General features: G+C 45.8%; 1 protein-coding gene across 2 annotated transcripts; it reads right to left on the bottom strand.

Moving 5' to 3' along the window:
- Positions 1-2,238: 2,238 nt before the first annotated feature.
- On the bottom strand, positions 2,239-16,778 carry LOC139654559 (proline-rich transmembrane protein 3). Of its 2 annotated transcripts, none has more exons than XM_071531666.1 (4): positions 16,634-16,778; positions 8,077-9,000; positions 7,247-7,564; positions 2,239-4,291 (listed from the first exon to the last, which is right to left on the bottom strand). In XM_071531666.1, exons 2-4 carry the CDS (start codon positions 8,915-8,917, stop codon positions 2,247-2,249), a joined length of 3,204 nt encoding a protein of 1,067 aa, XP_071387767.1. In that variant the 5' UTR covers positions 8,918-9,000; positions 16,634-16,778; the 3' UTR covers positions 2,239-2,246. The 2 variants fall into 2 exon arrangements, with proteins under 2 accessions (XP_071387767.1, XP_071387768.1); XM_071531667.1 differs by having other exon boundaries at positions 7,247-7,534.
- Positions 16,779-20,410: the final 3,632 nt, after the last annotated feature.

Here is a 20,410-nt window from a genome sequence, read left to right as displayed (position 1 = left end):
CACTGGGAGGTACTGCAAGTCACCCTGAGGCAACCGGAAAACAACTCATCCTACGAGACATGGACTCGCTCTCATCGGGAGCACAGGCATAAATGAAGAATTTCATTCCAAAACGCTGTTCATCCATTTTGCTACTTGAAAGTCAACAGTCAATATTTCAAAACAGAACTTATTTTCTAGGCAAAGGTTTTACAATGACTCATAACTTCAGCAGTAACCCATTAATATCCTTTACTTTCATTCCAGCAGTCATTTTTTGTAAGAGTGAGTTTCAGTTCTTCAGTAATGGATATCTCATTTTGGAATAAAACTTTTCAAATGTAAGACTGAGGGAGAGATCCATTGGGCTATTTTCAGGATCACCAAACACTTTCAAATTCATTACTTAACATACTAAATACGGTTCCATTTTAAGTACATTGTCAGTACCTTATCATTACCTTAATCAACATTTAATAACAGGAAAAATAAACAAGAAATCAAAATCTTGCAGACCTTGGCCATTAGTTACGTCTATTACAAAACCTCCTTCATCATTACAATCCTGAACACAGCCCAGAGAGTCCTTGACAAAACCTCTGCAGTCAAGTATCAATTGTCATGGCTCTGCATGTCCCCACATAGGCCACAATCTGACGTCGTTCTCAAAATACATAAACTGTCTTCACACTTCAGAAACATCAGCAATGTCACTTTAGATTGTCTTTCACAGTAAATACATCTACTTTTTGAATACACCTTTATTCATGAACATCAAAAATAACAGTATTTACATTGTTGCTTATACATCATATATTTGAAAGATATTTTCCTCTTGAGTAGTAAAATACTTCAGTCTAGCGCTCAGGCTTTAAGAGTTAAGTGCTCTGTTATTGGGTTAGGTCTAGTATAGGAGTTCTGAGGTTCATGCGAAGCCAGTCTTGTGTGGTGCAGCCCTGCAAAGCTGTGTAGCATTCAATTAGATAAGAGATGAAACCAACTAATATTTGGATTGATTTAATGCAACTGATAGGATCATCAATACATTTAATATTCTTAGTCAAATTGCGTAATGTTATAAAAATGCAGTCATAGGCTTCAATGGTAAATAATTATCGATTGCAAAAGCTTTACAGCAAAATCACTAGACAAAATGCATTAACTTCATTGTTGACTCCTTCAAATCTCATTTTGAAGACAATTTCAGCTACAGCTAAAGGCCTCAACAACAGTTTCACAGGTAAGCATGCGTTCTGCATGTCAGCTGTGTCTCTGGCTGTTGTTTTTCTCTGCCTCTTTATGTAATCAGCTTCACATTAACATACAAGGCAGACTGGACAACAGCAGCAGCGTGTTAAGAGCCTAGAATGATTAATCCTTAGCTGAATCACTATGGTACGGCTGAGAGGCTATGGAGACTTGACCCAGGTAATGCGTTTATAGATCTATAAAAATAACATGGAACCAACCAATGGTTGTTATGTATGGCACATCTTTACAACACAAACAAATGCAAACTGAAACATGATGGACAGCAAATGAACACTATCAAAGCAATGAAAGTCACTATCGTTGATATGAAGACCTTTTTCACAGAGACCACAGGGATGTGACCTACAGGCGCTTAGAGCCACATTTATCATCCAAACAATTTGTGGTTCTAAGCACTGTTTTCAGACAGGGAATTAATGACCTATTGTATGGATTTCATAAACTATGGGAAGATGAGATTGGTCACCATCACAAATCTCAAACCACTCAAAAGTTGGGACCTGCTGAATAGCCATTCTTAAAATAGTTAATGTATATATGGTCCCAGTGTGCTTGAAATTATACCACCAGCAGTGGTACGCAGGTGTGTGTTTTGTAACAGAGAGACAGAGAGAGCAAGAGAGAGAGGGGGAGGGAAGGAGGGAGGAGGAGAGAAAGTGTTTTGTTGTTTATCTGTGCAATATCTCTCTGTTTTACTCCCAGAGTAGGTAGCCATATCTGTTCCACAATCACAGTTGTTGAACCCTTTAAAAAGGTAAAAGGCAACTAGGTGATATTCATTTAAGTTCATCACCCAGAGACACTTTTATATCTTTTCCCTCTTCTTCTCAAAATAACTCATTTCAGACAGTCTTCTGATCAAATTTTTGTAGCATCTGTGTAACTTGTTGAAGTCTGTCTGTTTCTAGTCCAGGTCTTATTTAGAAACAGTGTTGTTAAATGGGTGTGTTTGGTGTGCGGTCATTGGTCCTCATGTCCAAGGATTGGTTCAGAGTTTAGAGGTCAATAATTTCACTGCTGACACTGGCAGAGTCGTCCTGACGGCTGACCTCAAGGTAACTCCGTGACCCCACCGGCCTCCCAGCCCGTCCCCGCACCTTCTCTGAGTCTGGGGTGATGAACGGCCGTGTGTCATCTCCTATATCCTCCCCCAGATGCCCTGTGGAGGTTCTGGAGGGACGAAGTGACACAGGGCAGGACACTGAGGATGGGACACTTCCTACCCCATCCCCAGCCCACCTGTGACCCTGGTGGGACGGCGTGGGGGGAGCAGTCACCTGCCTGCTGGGCACACTGCTGAGAACACTGCCCCCCAGTGGCATGGAAGACTCTGTCTGGGCCTCGCTGCTCTCGGAAAGCATCTGAGGATCACTGTTCCTGCGGAGCCAGGGGCCCTGGCTGACCCCTGAGCCCGGGGAGGGGGACGGGGAGGGTGGGGACAAAGGATGGAACAGGCTGCCTGCTCCTAGCAGGTGTTCCCTGTGCAGGGCCTCATCGATGCTGCGGCTCAGGTCAATGGGGGAGGGGGGCCGCAGGTCAAACTCATACAGAGACAGCCCAGTGTCCTTATCCTGATCCAAACTGCCACTCACTGAGCGCTGGGGAGGCCGGCCCAACACCTGCAGTCGCAGCAGGGAGCCTGTGGAGCCATCAGATATGCCTCGTTCTGCTGAACGGCCCCTCTGGTTGCGTCCCCGGTTGCTGTCTTTGACACAGCGTGGCTGGGCAACGGCCTGCTCGTGGTTCTGGTTCCTGATCAGACTCTTACTGATGTCAGCTCCAGGACGCTCCTGGCCAGCCCAGTTGTTAGGCATCTCCCCTGGTCCTCCTCCAGCTCCTCCTCCTCCTCCTCCTCCTCCTCCCACCCCATTACTCTCAGACTTCCTGCAGGGCTTCCCTCTCAGGCTCTGGACTATCTTGGACCAGCAGGTATGTCTGTGAGTGGAGCCTACAGATTGGCCAGGGGATGGCAGGTCTCCTGCTGCTCTGCCATCTCCTGTTCCCCCCTCTTCCGTTCCCCGACAATCCCGAGGCCTCCAGAACACCCAGGAACCCAGGAGTAGGAGGGAGAAACCCCAGGCCAGCTCCAGCAGCCGGGCCCAGAAGTGCACCAACCACCATCCCCAGTTGAAGCGCTTCCAGTCCCCTAGCAGCCCATAGAGCCACAGGGTGGCATGGACGTGGAGCCCACAGCACAGCGCCCCCAGAAGAGCGCACACAGCCAGCACCCTCCCCAGGATCAGCCCCATCCTCCTGCTCCCAGTCCAAGCCTTCCTTCTGGCCTCCTCAGGGACTCCAGGATGGGGAATGGCAGGACAGCGGAGACGTGGAAAGACATAGCAGAGGAAGCCCAGACAGAGAGCTAGGCCCCAGCACAGGGACAGGACCTGCAGGGTGACAGGCACAGCAGGGGACAGGGCTGGGGAAAGCAGGTCAGCAGCCAGCAGCAGGGTGCACTGCAGCACCGCCAACACAGCCACCAGAGGAGGGCGCTCCAGAGTAGAAGGTAACACGCTCACTCCTGCCACCCTCAAGGCCAGTAGTGCCAGGGCAGCCTGCGCCCACACCAGCAGGTGTAGAGGCAGGTTGTAGAGGGCGGTAACAGCTGGGCGAGGGAGGAAGCGACGTGTCCCGTAGGGGTCAATGAGAAAGAGAGCTGCCCTAACACCTCCGGCCAGAAACAAGAGAGCGTTGGACAGTGCAAGGGCGCCCCGGTGAGGACAGTTCATGCCAGGGGACAGGGTGAGGCCGAGAGCAGCTCCGGCAAACAGGAGGAGGAAGAGGCTAGCTGAGCCGTAGACGTGGAGCTCCCAGGCGTAAGCCAGCGTCCGGCTCAGGTCATCCCAGTGGAGCAGTGTGCCATTAGGGGAGAGATTGATGCTGGGAGAGGGGGGCGGATTAGAAGCAGGAGAGTAGGGAGCTTGGTGAGGGTGTCCCAGCGGTAAAGAGCGGTTCTTCTGACCAATACCAGTCTGATAGGTGGGGCCAAACCTTGTTCGGGCAACTGGCACAACACTGGTGGTGAGGAAGGGAGTGGTCCCTAGAAAAAAGAGAAAATGTGTTTTGGTTGATAATTCTGAAACATAATGAAGCTGGAGTTTTAATAGTGAACTCTTTCTACAGTGACATTTTATCGAAAAGCAGAGCAATAATACATACATACAGTTGCTATTCAGAGCCACTAGAGGGGAGTAGTTCACCATCAAAGTAATGAGCTAGAACGGTCTGGTCCTCTCAACTGTTCATGGTAACTTAATCAGCTCTGCAGCAACACATTGTCTCAGGTCTATGTTCGGTTCAACAATGTTTCTAAATAAGAGGATGCGGTCAAAACAGATTAGCCAGCCTATACATTCTCAATAACTGCTTTTTTTTTTTTAATTTGGTTTGTATTAAATCCCCATCTATCCCCTTTCTCTCTCCTCTCTATGAGTGTCAGGTGAGTGTGTTACTACCCATCAGCTCTTGCTTAAGAAACCTATTTCCCTAAACAAGGTATACAGCAATCTCTGTTCAAGCAGAGATGTACAGATTATACAGCATGCATATGGACTCAAAAAGGTGCACGTGCATATATGTACATATCTTTGAACTGCACAATTAATCAAAAAACAAATCAAAATTGCTAAATTGATTACTGCAATTTCCAAATCACAAGAGGCAGCAATTTCTTTTAGGTAAGGGACTGGTGTTCCAGACGGCCCCTCTACTGTGCAGAATACCTTACATAAAATTAACTTGCAAGTTGGAGAAAGTAACGTCTAGGTATTGGTAACTAGAATTTGTAAAAATGTTGAAAAAAGAAAATTATGTAGAACCTATATCCACATGTATGTAATTCAAATAGCAATCATAATATTCAAAAATCATAATATGATATGAATACTGTGCAAACCCGAACATCCACATCATATTCACATATACAAAAGACACATGCTAAAGCAAGACTCTTCTGGATAACCCAGTAATAATTGTATGGTTTAATTGGATTAGATTATGTAATTAATGAGGTAATATCCATTGTAATGTAATACCATACAGCGTCATAATATATCTGTGGATGAGGAAAACTCCAAGTATCCAAGTGTCCAAGTTGTAGTATTTTACAACACAGGCTGCAGTTATAAAAAGCCTGCCTCATGGACCAAGACAACTCTTTTACAACACAGTATCTATCTCTCTCTCTCTCTCTCTCTATCTCTCTCTCTCTCTCTCTCTCTCTCTCTATCTGTCTCGCTCTCTCTCTCTCTCTCTCTCTCTCTTTCTCTTTGTCTTGCTCACTTTGTCTCTCTGGGCACTCCACCTTATCCTCCAGCAAAGCCCAGGAAACACCCAATAGCATTATAATCATATAGCCATTCATCACTTTACTGCCATGTGAGCAAGTCTGCTGCTAAGATAACATAAAGGGTGGAGAGCCAAAACATAACCCATAACCCATAAAATATAATGAGATTAAAACAAAGAAACCAATGCAAGATTAAAAATGGGCAAATATATATATTTTTTACCTAAAAGCAAGTCTATAAAAATGCCTTTCAAGAAGTGATTTAAAAGATGATACTGAATTAGCTGGCCTATGAAGGAGGATCAGCCTGTGCTCTAAGATGACTAAGATGTAGCTATAGATAGATGTAGCTGTAGAATATGTAGAATAAGGGATAGGCTATATAAGGAAATATCTTCACACACATACACACACATGATGAATGGTGGAACAAAATGAACAGTGGTAAAACACTCGACAAAGAGCACTTTGAGCCCTTCTTCACCCTGTAGAAGACACCCATAAAGCTGACACACTGACTGATGGCTGACTCCCTGGCTCTCTCCCTCACTTTTCCCTCACTCCCTCTCTTCACCCTATCACACATAGCCTACATCAACACACACACACGTTCGCCTGCATTCACTTTCACACACACATAGGCACATACTGCATGCACAGAACACATATACACGCGTCTATATTTATATATAGATATGTTTGACTTCCTTCTCTTAAACTTTAGTTTCTTCGAAGCAGCAAGACCCAGACACATTCCAGATGTGCCGATCGCATTTCACAGCTGGATACACTTAAACCTACCCCTACCCTTGAGTTTTCTCTTTAGCACACACACACACACACACACACATACAACATATACACACATGCCCACACACTGCTGTAGATGTCCACACGTGGCTATGAACTCGCCCATAAATATCCTGTTTCGCCTCACAAGACACACAATCATATATGCATGGAAACACTCTGGCACACACGCAGAAAGGCCCAGATACGAATGGGGGCAGATACACATGCTAATGTCATTGATGCAGGCCATTAATAAGCAACTTTCACTGAACTGCAAAGGAGCCTAGTTGCACAGTTTAAGTGCACTAGTGGGAAAAGAGAACGAGCCAGACGAGCTGTTTAAAAGTCATTGAGATGTTGTCCTCATGGTATCTAAGAGACTGGCTTGTGTGCCCCATGTGTCATGCTTTTCCTTTTCCGTCTGATTTTCCTCAGCTCCCCTCCCTCCATCCCTTTCTCTATCCAGCTGGTTTTCATTATCCTCTGCACTCCCTGCATTTCCCTCTGCCCCTACCTGTCTTCTATCTCTTTCACCCCACCCTTCTCCTCTCTCTTCTGTCTTCCCACTAGTCTCTCTTTCAGACCCGGCTTCTCTCTAGTCTATCTCTTTGCCTGGCTGTGATTTTGTCCTCCCCCTATCCAACCCTCCCCATCTCTTCCCACACATATTTTCTTCCCTCTCTGTGTCTACCCCACACACCTACCACCCCACTTTCCATGGGACTTCTGCCCACTCTGCCTCTGCCTTTTCCCACCTTTGAAGCTTTTTCCAGATTCTTCCAGTAAAAAAAAAAAAAGTCCCAGCTGCACAAATAATTCCATTCTAAATTATCACAGGAAATGGAAACTTTAAAACCGGTCAATGCAGCCATTGTTTTTAAAACAACTACAAAACCCAGAACCCTCTTGTCTTACCTGTCCTTGTTGACTGTATGGTTGTGCTTGTTGTTGTTCTTTCTGGTTGCGTTGCTTTTGTAGGTTGACTGGTTGTTTTGGAGGATGTTGTCTTAGCTTCCTGTGTAGTGGTGAGGTTACTAGCTGTAGATGCGGTTGTCCCTCCTTGTGTTGTGGCGTTAGGCTGTGGACTGGTCAGGCTGTGGGTGGTAACCGGCAGTCCTGCAGTCCGTGGCTGTTTACTGGTGGAGCCAGGAATGGTGGTCCTCGGCAGCAGTGATGCAGCATCTAGCCTTCGTATGATTCTGTCTGTGGAAGGAGTGTTTGCTGTCAGCTCACCTAGAAATCGATGGAAGACTCACGGTTACGGCATTGCATAAAGGTCGTGACACCAGCACCACATTACTATTATGAAACATTCTTTTTCTGAGACACAAATCTTTCTAGCAACATTATTTTCAATATAGACCCAAGGATTGTTTGGGGTTGGTGGGGGGTGATGTTCTATATGCTTGAGGGGGAGGGCGGGAGTGGGGGAAAGGGCGATGGGGATTCTACTGTCAATGTAATTGTATTAAAATTCAATAAAATTGTATTGAAAAAAAAAAAAAGCAATGGCACTGGCTTGATAGCATGTAAACAACAATTTAAAAATGTCATTACAAAGTGCAAATAATATAATCTGAATGGAGAGTTTGTGAAATTGTGATGGGCATGGCATCTCATTTGTGATTACTACAGCAGAATACAATGGAGCTAATATTGCGACGTATTGTCACATTTTTGTATAGCGATATATTGAATTTAAATATATCGTCCCATTCCTATAAATAACATGTAACATTTCTCACCTGTTAATACCACAGTGAGAGCCGTTGCCTGCGTCACCACGGGGGACAGTGTGGCTCTTGTCTCAGGTGGTGGTGTAGTGGAGATCCTATTGGCTGTTGTCGGGGCAGACAGGCGGGGCTTCACCGTCTGACTGTCCGTTGGGGATGCCTTTACATCGACAACTTTAAATGAGGGGCCTTCAGATATCGCAGTCTGTGCCTGTGGCCGATACTGGGCCATTTCACTGGCCAGAGAAACAGGTGATTCCTCCTCCAAAGCCACCACTGTTGGAAAACTACCTGATCCCAAATCCAGCCACTCACCATCCTCTTTCTGTGTAACTGGTCCCTCCTCTGGACCGCCTGCTGTCGCCGGCTCATCGCCCGCAGAGTCGATGACAACATTAGAGGGTAAAGTGGGCAGAGGTAGAGTTGATCCTTTTGTAGGAGCCTCTCCCTTTGCTGAAGCACTGCTCAATATTAGCCTTGCCGTGTCAGTCCTGGGCCTAGAGGCAGTTGGCTGAGTTAGGACGGGCCCACTGCTGAGGTTCTGGGTAGTAAGACCAGCTATAAAGGAGGCGGTGGACTGTACAGTGGGACGGGCCGGTCTTTGTTTCTGTTGCATCGCATTTGTGGTTGCGAGCCTGTCCCGTATTGCAACTTTGACAGGCACATCGCTGCGCCCCCTGGGAGGAAAAGAGGGCCAGAATCGAGCGGTCTGATTGGTCGGTCGAGGTGAAGGGTTGATAGGCAGGTCCCGAGGAGAGGAGAAGGAGGGGGAGGAGCTGATGATGACTTGGGCAGGTGAAGGATGGAGAGAGGAGAGGAGAAGGGTGAGGAGGAAGAGGGACACAGGAGCCATGGTCTGCCTCTGAGGGGCGAGCAGTGACCGGTCCCTCTGGCTGTCTGTCTGTCTGTCCGTCACACCATCATCCCACCGGGTATCTGTTGACAGAGAAAAGGACACAGGCATTGTGTAAATTCAGTGAAACAAAACACCTTTTTGCTCACAATGTGTACAAATGAACACAAGAGCAACTATATGAAGTGTTGTGGAAATGTAAACATTCTTATATCACACACAAGTGCACACAAAAATTCAGGTACAAAGCTATTTATGTTAATTCAACTCACTGTTTAAATGTCTTGATTACAATCTTGTCTATTTAATAGTAATATTACATTGTTTGGGTAATGTATTGTGTCACTGTATAGGCATAATTCATAGAATAGTGTTGAGCAGTAAGAATTGGTGATTGTGTCTAAATGGAGGAGTGTTTATTGCAGCCCTGCTGTGCTGATTCAGAGGGCAGGTCAATGAAACTCCCAGAGGTTTCAGCAGCATGACACCAGCAGACACACAGGGTGTGGTGAGGTGTATGGTTACAGAGTATATGGCGCACATGGTGTGCACGCGCATTTACACAGACACACACACACACAGGCCAGACTTCAGCCTGTAAGTTGCATAACATAGAAGACCTCCAAACTGACCGTGGCAGAAAGCAAAAAACGGTGCAGATGATTTCATTCAATGGCAGATGAACGCATTCACTTGTTCTCTCACTACCTCTGCCATAAAATGCTCTTTGGATGAATATCAGTTTCTCTCTCCTCCAAAGTGTTCAGCTCTTTGTTCCAAGCAGCGGGCCTCTACTCCTTGTTCTCCTCCTATCTTTGTGCCCTGGAAGCCAGGAGCTGACAGCTGTAACGCTGAGTGTGGCGGAGGGAGCCCAGTGACACAGAGCAGCCTGCAGGCCCTGGAGGATTACACAATCCTATAAGTCATCTAACAAAACAGCTGCCAGTCCCATCCCCTCACCATGCAACTCTTTCCTATCAAAAACACCCCTTTTCTTTAACTACCTCATCCTCTGACTCAAATAATCCTCCCCTGCCCACACCGGCCTCTACCCATGACTCACAGAGGGAGAAACCCCCGGGGAGCAGATCCAGGATCATATCGAAACTTCAGCCTGAAACATTAGTAGGAGTACAGAAAATATAAATCAGTGCCTATGGGAATTCTACTGCTTATGACTCACCTGGGCCCCATTCAAAGTCTCGTTCTCTCAGAAACATGTAACCTATAGGCAACTACATCTACAACAACACAACTACATGTGTGCAGTGAGCAGTATGAGTTTCATGCTCATGAGCACATGCAAGGTGATTGTGCTAGTGATTCGCATGAATACATATGGAAAGAATGTGTTCATATGTGTGTGTGTGTGTGTGTGTGTGTATGTGTGAGGGGGTAGGCACCAAGGAGGAAATCATAGACCATATGTGAGAAAACCTTGTATAGTGCAGCAGCAAATCACAATCTTAATTTGCTTTTGATCTTGTCTTGTATTGACCTTAATCCATTTCTTTTTCTGTTTTCTAAATGTTGGTACTGCTATACAAGAGCAGCTGAGGAGAGAAACTGTCCGTAACAAGTAGGCTAATGTAAGTGGTAGTATGTCTCAATCTCCACCCACTCACAGTAGCCTCAATGTTTATTTTCCTTCCCTGACTCGGCCGTCTCTTTTGCTCTCTGTCTAGCCTTCTGTTGGCCAATCCACCTCTGATTAATCCCTGTTTTTCCCCCATTTCTTTTTCTCCATTCCCCCCATTCAGGTGGTGTTATTTCAACATAGTCATATTTTACACACCCGGGCGAGGGCTGAAATAGGGCCGTGAAGATAGAGAGATAAGCCGAAACAGGAGGAGGAGGATGTAAGAACACAGAGATAAGATTGAGGAGTTAGCTCATGCAGAGGCCGGGGTGGAGAGGCGGAGATGGAAGGAGGGAATAGGTGGAGGAGGAATGGTGATGTAATGAAACTGACAGTGAAGGGTGCAGTGAAAGGAGGGGAGGCGGGAATTAAGGGGACGGTGACAAAATGAAGGATGAGTGAAGTGGTGTAGATGTAGAGGGTGGGGGGCTAGCTTCTATTCTGGAGACTACTAGAAGCTAGGAAGCAGAATCTTAGAGAAAGAGAGAAAGCCAAGAGTCACGAGGAAACTATGTTAGAGGATTAACAGGTTTGTTATGGTCTAAAAGCAGATATGGTGGTCGCTCCAGGCAGGCATGCAGAGAAAGGGAGCCCGCCTCACCTCTCAACTGAGGCTAACTGGCAGGTGCACAGTCTCTGGCAGCTGAATCTAAACAACCTGACTGCTAAAAAATGCCTCTTAGTAAACATACCACTATCTCAATCCAACTTAATCCAGCATGCACATGTGTGTGCATGTGTGTGTGTGTGTGTATGCGTGTGTGTAGGTAGGTAGAAGAGATTAATGAGACTCCGAAGGCAGTTGGCCAAATAAGCTTTAAAGAGAGAGAGGAGAAACACGCTGCAGCTATATTTGAATTGCTGTCAACATTAATCTCATCTCCAAACATATACACATACGCACATGCGTGCACACACACATACACTCACACACACAGACCAGTAGCTCCCTTAGAGAATGTTTCTTGGGTGGGATGGAGAAGCCTCTGAAACGGAATTTAGGAATCTGACACTAAACATTTCCATTTAAATTAATATAAATAGAATACATTTAGGCAGGTCCTCTAAACCAATGGTGTCTCATCATGTGCCACAGAGGGCAAAGAGTCTGCAGGTTTTCCTTCTAACCAAAGACCACAGCAGGTGATTTCATTGATTAGCACAATATACTGTAGATGCACAACCAGAGAGGGGAAGCAACTAATGGCTCATGATTGGACTCCACTGCTATAAGTAGTTTGGCCTATAGGCAAGTCCTCCAGACCTCCAGAGTCTGTAGGTTTTCATTCAAACCAAAGACTACAGCAAGTGATTTCAGTGATCAACACACCTTCAACCAGAGAGGAGGAACTATTCAGTGAAATCACCTGCTGTAATCTTTGGTTGGAATTAAAACCTGCAGACTCTCCATGGCACATGGTTGCCTATTCCTACTCTACAGGCCTTCAACAGTAGGTACAATACAGACACAGACACACACACACATAGACAACACAGTAACACAGTGCATCCCTCTGTGAATGTCCAGGGGGAGAAGGCAGATGGATGCACAGTCAGAGTATTTTTATCGTGTTTTGCCCCTGGGGGCAGAGGGACACATCACCCTGGATTTCATTTGCATTGGGGTGTTCATGTGTGTTGGGAAGATGTCGTCACTCTCACTCTCACAATAAGTCCTTTATCCAGGGCAGGAAATGCCCGAGGATAACATCCAATAGTACAGCAGGCAACAATCTGAAGATTACTATAAACTCCTTGCCCACTGTATAGACCTGTCGGTTATACAATCACATGACTCAGTGCTACAGCAGCTGTTACTAAACTGTTAATCGTTGCTGTAGTGATGTCATGTCTATACCAGTCTATTAATATGACTAGCTAAATCATGTCCCCATACTCTGAATAAGGTACCAGGCGGAGGGGGCGGGGTGTGCAGTGAGGTTTTCAGAGAGTCTCCCTCTTTCTTGCAAACGTCCTTTCTCTGCCAGACTCTCTGGAATCTGGCAGGCCAAAATTTCCATTCATTTCGAGTGAATGTTTCCAGGGACAGACACAAGCCTGTTTGTGGACAGAAGGATCTGTGTCTCTGTCTCTTCAACAAAGACTGGTCTAAAGTACACTTGTCTCCATCTGTGTGTGTGTGTGTGTGTGTGTGTGTGTGTGTGTGTGTGGACGCTCGCGTGTGTGTTTCCATGCATGAGAAATGACATGGCTATGTCTTTGACTGTGTTCCTGCTACACAGTCGACTCCACAAAGTATCCAATATCAAGGAGGTTCTCTAATGATCAGGACTTAAGAGTCAGATTCAGTCATGCCCAGACAGGACCGGATCCAAGGACTGGATACTGGAGAATAACAGGGCAAAACATGACAGAGACCGAGAAAAATAACAAAAGATGCAAAGACAAAAGAATGACAAGAAATAGACAGTGAGAATAAGATTACAGGGGAAGGAGCAAAGACTATGGAGAGAGGTGATGGGGTTTCTGCAGGGACAGAATGACATAGAAAGCAAAGACAGAGAGATAGTGAGAGAGGGAGAGAGAGAGAGAGAGAGAGAGAGAGAGAGAGAGAGAAAAAGCGACTGAAATAGACCGGCACAGAACTGTGTGTCATGGTGGACCGCTGTACTGCAACGGTTCCACAGTTCAACAGAGCAGTTAAGTATTACCGCTTTCCCCTCTGCTTACCATACAGATGTATAGCCTGTTTGTACTGCACCATGTAGGGGAGAGGTGAGACTGTGAGGCAGTGTATGTATGTGAATTTGTGTGTATGTGAGAGTGAGAGAGAGAGAGAGAGGGGAAATGGGAGAGGGAGAGGGAGTATGTGTGGTTATGTTGGTATGCGTGTAGTGGGGGAGGTCACTGATTTGACGGTTACAAATTCCACACCTTTAAAGAGCATATAGATTACCAACGGCTCTCTAGTTCATTTCTGTTAATATCTACCACATTAGAATAATCTAATCAAATGACCAATACATTATTCTATTCAAATTAAATGGATTTATAAATCGGGAGTGGAACTAGCTCTACACGTGCATTGTGCATGCTCCAGGAAGTTTGTCAGGTCAGCTAAGTTTTAGCTCTCTAGAGTGCTGGAGTAAAGCTGTCCATTTAGTCCTTAAGACAAACCAAAGCCTGTTAAAGATCCCTCTCTGCCTAGGAGGTCATAACTCACTCCAGTGGAGCAACCGACCACACAGGGAGGTCACATCGTACGACGAGACCAGGCTCCAGAACCAATCATAGACGTTTTTGATCTCCAGTTGAGGCGGATGTCCAGCTTAGAAGTGCTGAGCCCCACAACATCTTTGTCAGATGTTTTGCCTTCAGACAGGCCACAGATCAAAGGCCGAAGGTCAGCCTAAGAGGGTGAGGCATTTTAACTGCACCTTTAACTGCACACACACACATGCACACAGGGGTAAAACATAGGTCACTCATGCTACACATATTGACGTGATACAGGACCATCGAAAGAATGTCCAACGCAAAGCTAGGCTATATCATCTACACCAGTGATTCTCAACCTTTTTCATATCAAGGACCCTGTAGTCCACATTAGGGCCACGAACCCCCATTTCATGAGATTTTGTTTCTCAGACCCAAATCTGAGAATATTTTTATTGTCAGATATGATTTTGTCCTGAATTCCACAATTGTGTTGTAGGTAGAGAGATAACAGTGAAACTATGATCAAAACAGTCATTCTTCTACATTCTTTAATTGTGTTAACTTCTTGTAAATGGAAATAATGGTGAAGTTTAACAAATCATCAATTTGCTATGGACCCCCTGGAACCCCCTTCAAGGACCCCTGGTGGTCCCCGAACCCCACATTGAGAACCACTGGTCTACACATCTCACACAGAGATTCAGTGCATATGAATAACCATGACCTGAGCATGCTCAGATGTTCAAGTTAGCACTCGCAAATTCCCAGAAACACACCCTGAGATAGCAAGTCTGGCGACGGATTGAGGCAGCTGTTCGACCACGTCCAGTCCAGCCACAAAACATTTTCGGTAAAACAGATTACAGTTAATGACAAGTCATTAAGTGCCTCTGCCTACTACAGGGAGCGAGCCAGAGCCAGAGCAGACTGTTGCATCGCTACAGCTGGATGCAATAAAATGGCTGTTGTGTTGTGCGACAATCATGAGTTAAGTATTGTGTTTCATTATCCCTGGTACATCGATGGGATGGTTTGTCTTGAATTATGTTGCTCTATTACTTTCCAACTATTCTGTCAGTTCAGGACTGTCTGTTCTGCCAAGGGAGTTATGTCTGCTGCTCACTTCTGGAAGGCATTACTCCACTATCATCCTGCCAGTTTCAAAAACCTCTGGCCCAAAATATGACTGAATGATCAAATCTTTACAAAACCATTAAAGTAGGCCTAAATCAATTATATTGCATACTGAGGCGTCCTGTCCACCCTTTGACTCTTTCAAAACCCCACTTCTCCATGATTACTCTTTCAAAGCAGGCAGTAAATTTCAAAGCAGGCAGTAAATCTCTCTTACACTGGAGTCTGTACTGTACTGGAGGTGGATAGCGCTTTTGTACTTGACAGTGGATCACAATGTTTTTTGTTATTCTTTTGAATTCAAGTCGTCTGGCAGGACTCTGCGTAAAATCCAGTAGCACTTTGGAGCAGCTTGCCTGTGCGCTCAGCGATCCAGAGGCGCATTGGCGCGGTTTCCCCCCTTTACTCCTCTCCTCCCCTTCCCCGCTCCGCTAGACCCAGCCGAGGCTGCGGTTCAAACCCTGATGAGAAACAGGTGAATCCAGAAGGGTCCCAGCCGCTTTGCCTATATGTCGAGGTTGGACAACCCTCGTAAACATACTGTAAAACACACACAAACACGATGCGCACCTGCCAGTAGCGACCTAACGGAGAAACGTTACTTTGTAAGTAGCTTGTAACTTGTTGCTCTTTCAACAAAGCACAATAACAGCCAGCATCACACCTAAATATCCCTGCTTTCGCTGTCAGAGCCTTCTCCAATTTCCAGGGATATTTAGGGCGTCTTGGTTAGTCAGTGAAGTCAATTAAACATGAGAAGCCAGTTCAGTAGAATGGCCTGGTGAAGCCTGCAGTATCGTGTGTCACGGCACCAAAACGAGGCTCGCCTTTTTCAGCCGCTTCCACTGTTAGGCTCGTTACTCGGACAATCTAATGCATTACTCGTTACTCATTCGAAAAGTAATGTTATGTTACTTGTTAGCCTAATATAATGCATTAGCAGTTACGCTACATTACTTTTCCGCTACACCCCTAAAATTGGCGTTTGCATCCCATCAAAAATCGGGATAGCTCAACTGCCTCACCTGGCAGGGCTACCAAATAGCGTGACTATCCAATGATCTTGTCATTCTTGTTCGCTAAAACCAAGGAGAAAAACCATGCAAAACCACGTAGTGACGATACAGGCTACTTCCACCCAGATAAAGCACCCTGAACTTTATCTCTCATCTAAGCTAGTTTAGCGTGTCTCCGCGTCAACAGAATACAGGATGGGATGGATATGTTTTTGGATAATTCAACTTCAATATTAATACTGAGACGGGGTGATGACGAAGGTAACGACTTGCTTTAGCATTTTTTGTGACTGGAATATTCACTGAAATTGAAACCGCATATAACTACTCGTTACTGGCAAGAGCAGTGACATTAGCTGTAACGTCTTACTGAGTTCGTTACCATGGCTATTCTGGGCCAATTTCCCAACGGTAGAAAACCGACATGGTGGCTTCAACTGACAAAATTCACCCAACTGCAGCTTGTCGTGCCCTCACGACGCGCACCTGTCCTTACTCCAAACAACACTAGCCTATCTATGATACACAGGCAACCAACTGCAGGTAAAATACTAAGGTACAATAGCTACTATAGGTGTGATAAATTATCGTTATCTTATAAGTTAATAACACCCAAACCAAGCGGACTGCACAACCGCGCAGGTAGAAGCAACGTCACGGATGGGATCACTGCCCAAAGTATCGCCGCATAGCAGCCACTCTATAAATTATTATCATCACCACTCCATCCACTAACAACAAACCTACCTGCAATTCAGTACGGCTCCTCTCAGATGGCGTCCTCTGCGTCAGGGTAACACTAGGACATGTCGAGCAGCCGACCAAAGAGTAGTCCCGGTCCAAGCGCTTATGAGCCGCAGGATGTTAACTGCTGGCGGTGGAGATGCAAACAGCCCTCTATCGACATGGAGGGGTTGCTTAGCGTTGTTCCGCTGCCAGCTCTAACCATGAGCTAGTATAAGGAGACGTACGCCCCCTCCGATTGCTCCATCTCTCTCCACATCCCTCCCTCCCTCTCTTTTTCTCACATGCGGATAAACACGATTGCCTACCGCCGGGCACGTCTATTACACAACTACGCGGCACGCAGATCCAGATAGAGGTCTGTGTACGTAAATATACCTTGACTAGACTATTAGACTATTGCCTTTGGAAAGATGACGACATTGGCATTGACATCATCAGACATCAAACCCGTGACACCCCCTCCCTTTCTTCAACACGTCTTATACTATTGATATAATAAAGGTGCTGGGGTTTTTAGATTTATAGCCGAAGACAAGCTGTTATGCACTAAACCGAGGTGTTGAACAGTCCATTGGGGCCAGCTGGTGTTAAAGAGGAGTCATGTGGAGACAGGTGAGGCACCTGACGTTTCTGGCAGCAGGGTGCAACAGTCAGGTCAAGACAGAAACCTAGGACCAGAGGAAGATCTCAGGGTGAAACTCTAGCCACCTCTCCTCTCCTGTGTCGCCTATCCTTGGTTTGTAGAAGGGAGCAAGCTGATACTATTTCCTCCTGCTAAAGTCTGCACCTTAGCTGGCTCAGGGCCCTTCCTTCAGCCGCCTCCTTTATCTCTCTCTCTCACAAACACAATTGAAAACACACTCACTCTTGGATAGCCATGCAGTGCTCATGTGACTCAGAGTATACACAGCACTGCTGACTGCCAACTCTGCATTGAATGATCCCAAATGCAAATATAGCCTAAGCATACTGCATAATCTGTTTGTTTACCTGCACTGTGCAGGTTACTATCTCACACTATCTCATTGTTTTCCTCTTTCTGTTTCGCTCTATCTGTCACATTCATCAGACTGTCTACGCTGCACAGCCGAGTTCAGGAGACGAAAATAACCTGTGCAGCTCAGAGGATTGTCCTAATACTATTATATTACTACTGAGCCAGCAGGAGAGACACTGAGGGGTTTGGACAGTGGGGAGAGAGGACAGGTAGGGCGGGAACACTTTAGGATGATAATCACATTACATCATGTTACTGTGCATAGATTATGACTAATATCACTGTAAGGGTGGGGACGTGAACAAACAAATGTAAACAGACCCACCAACTGGAACATATCAGAGAGAGCGGATATTGATTTGACTCAAGGAAGTATTCGCAACTGATGCAATTGCGTCTACTTTTCCTCATATGTCATTGCAATAGAAAAGGTGACCTCTAATAGAACACAACTGAGCTTCAGATTACTGACACATGCAGGCTTTGAACTAATGTATTAATACTGTGTGACTGTGTGTGTGTGTGTGTGTGTGTGTGTGTGTGTGTCATGCAACTCTGATGTGCTATCCACCCCCTAAGTGCAGTGTTTTTAGTATGAATTGAGTGTTATCCAGCTATATGTTTCCCCTGTAACAAGATTACTGTAATCTGTTGTACCAGTGGGGGGTCTGGAAAAAAAAAGCCCCCATGAGTCACCCCTCCTCTTGCCTGGAGAAGAGGACACAGTCTACACACACGCACACAGAGAGAGAGAAAGAGAGAGAGAGAGATGCTGATGAAAAGGTGGCGAGCTCCTTGGGGAGAGATCCAGAGAGTGATAGAGATACAGTTTAATGCATAAGGGGAGAGGAGGAGAGATGGGCGGATATGCAACAGAGTTATAAAGAGATACATGCCTCTCAGGTCCAGACTAAAGCATTATCTGGCACACTTGGAGCAGGAATTAAAGCATGCTAAATGGACAAGTTGCACTGACATTGACATACCTACATGCTATCCCATCAGAAACATTCAGACCTACACATACTGCGGGGAGTGTTTCTATACCATCTTGGTCCAGGAATGTCATGCATACATTCCACTTAGTAATTAGAATTGATCCTGGTATAGGGGCGCTGAAATCTAACACTGGAGCGGAGGAAACTGTTCCTTCCTCCCAATCTAGATGGCATTGAACCTTAATCACAGCCAGCCGAGCAGGGTTCCTATCAGATGGTGGCAAGTATTAATTTTCTCCATAAAATAAGCCTCTTTCATTAAGAACAGCCAAGGCCTTCATATGCTAATGTCCATCCGCACACATATGAGTCAGCGGCGCTTTAGCTCTGAAATACCTCCACCAGCTCTGTACTCTCTACACTCTCTCTGTCTCTCTCTCACTCCCCCAATCCTCTGGTTGTCTAGACACCAAAGGATAATCTCCCCAACTCTGGGCCCCAAAGACAGACTTCCATGTGGGGACTGCTATCCCTAACCCTCAGCCTCCCCCCTCTGCCTCCACCAGCTTTGGGTTTCATCATAACTACGGGGAATCAACACCATCTCTGTCTATTTATCTGTCTTGGGCATTGTAACAGATACTATTGTATATCACATCTGTTACCATTCAGTAATAATAATACCCATCACTTTTATTAGTAGACAAAGGAGGGTGGATCTGCATGATGCTGTCAGACCATTTTTGGTCTTCGTCTGTGTGCAGCAGCAGAAGTGGGAGAGAGACCTGCACAGAGGCCGGATATGAGAAACAGGAAAAAAAAAAACATTCTGTCTAACAAAGTCTATCCCTGTGACAAAAAATAGGACTTGAGACATAAATGGGGTGCTATGTTTACCACATACAAACACAGACACACTGAGTACATATGTCCCCCACTATGTTCTGTTAACTCACCCACAACAAAACCACCCTCACTTGCTGCCACCCGGAGACAGACAAACACAACCCTGCTGCTGCACATCTGGCTGTGGACAGAGGCCTCTCTTTGTGCTGGGGCTCCAACAGGTGGCGCCCCCTGGTGCCTCAATGCAGTAATGAAGCCCCCGTAGAGGAAGCAGCCGCTTTGAAAGAGATGGTCCTTTCAACAGAAATATTCCTGAGGGCATGACACAAGCTGGAACTCATCTCTTACATAATAAACAGGCCACTGTGGAGTTGTTTTGGTCTTTGTGTGGCTGCTTGTGTGCACGTGTGCATGCTATACAGACTGGCTCGTTCTTTAAAATGATGACGTCCCACTTTCTCTCCTATCCTTCGCTTTTATTCATTTTCCTGTTCTCCCACCTCTATTTTTATCTGTCTTTTTCTCTCTAACTCTGCCCTAAAGCTGGGCCCCAGCTTCTCTCCAGCTCAACTGGAGTGGGGATGAAAGCTGACTCACATATTCATATTAACATGCATGGTTGCACACACTCCCACAAATAAACAACTTGTATGGATGGATGACATGCACGCGCACTTGCAGGCACACACAGATGCAACAACTACATGCATCATGTACCTGCTGACAGATAAGTACACTTGGGTCTACATGTCAGAACACACACACATATCTCTCAAATTAGGGCAAAGAGGAGGCTTGGTAGCCATGTAATCTGTCCCCACGTTTTAATTTGTCTCCATGGCGAACAATAAACTAAAACACTAGTGACACATACTCTCCCATTGCCAGAAGGGACAGTAGTCTTACACACTCCACAAGACACATTCATGTTGTCACCAGAGACGGTCACACTAGCCCAGAGCGGTGAGGGCAGATAACTGCAATCCCTGCTATAAA

Source organism: Centroberyx affinis, unplaced genomic scaffold (genome assembly GCF_046629955.1).
Source record: "Centroberyx affinis isolate AG114_WGS23_722 - 3 ecotype Tasmania unplaced genomic scaffold, CSIRO-AGI_Caff_v1 ptg002107l_1, whole genome shotgun sequence".
Lineage (NCBI taxonomy): Eukaryota > Metazoa > Chordata > Actinopteri > Beryciformes > Berycidae > Centroberyx > Centroberyx affinis.
The sequence above is the reverse complement of the archived record's forward strand: the minus strand, read 5'-3'. Positions and strand labels throughout refer to the sequence as shown.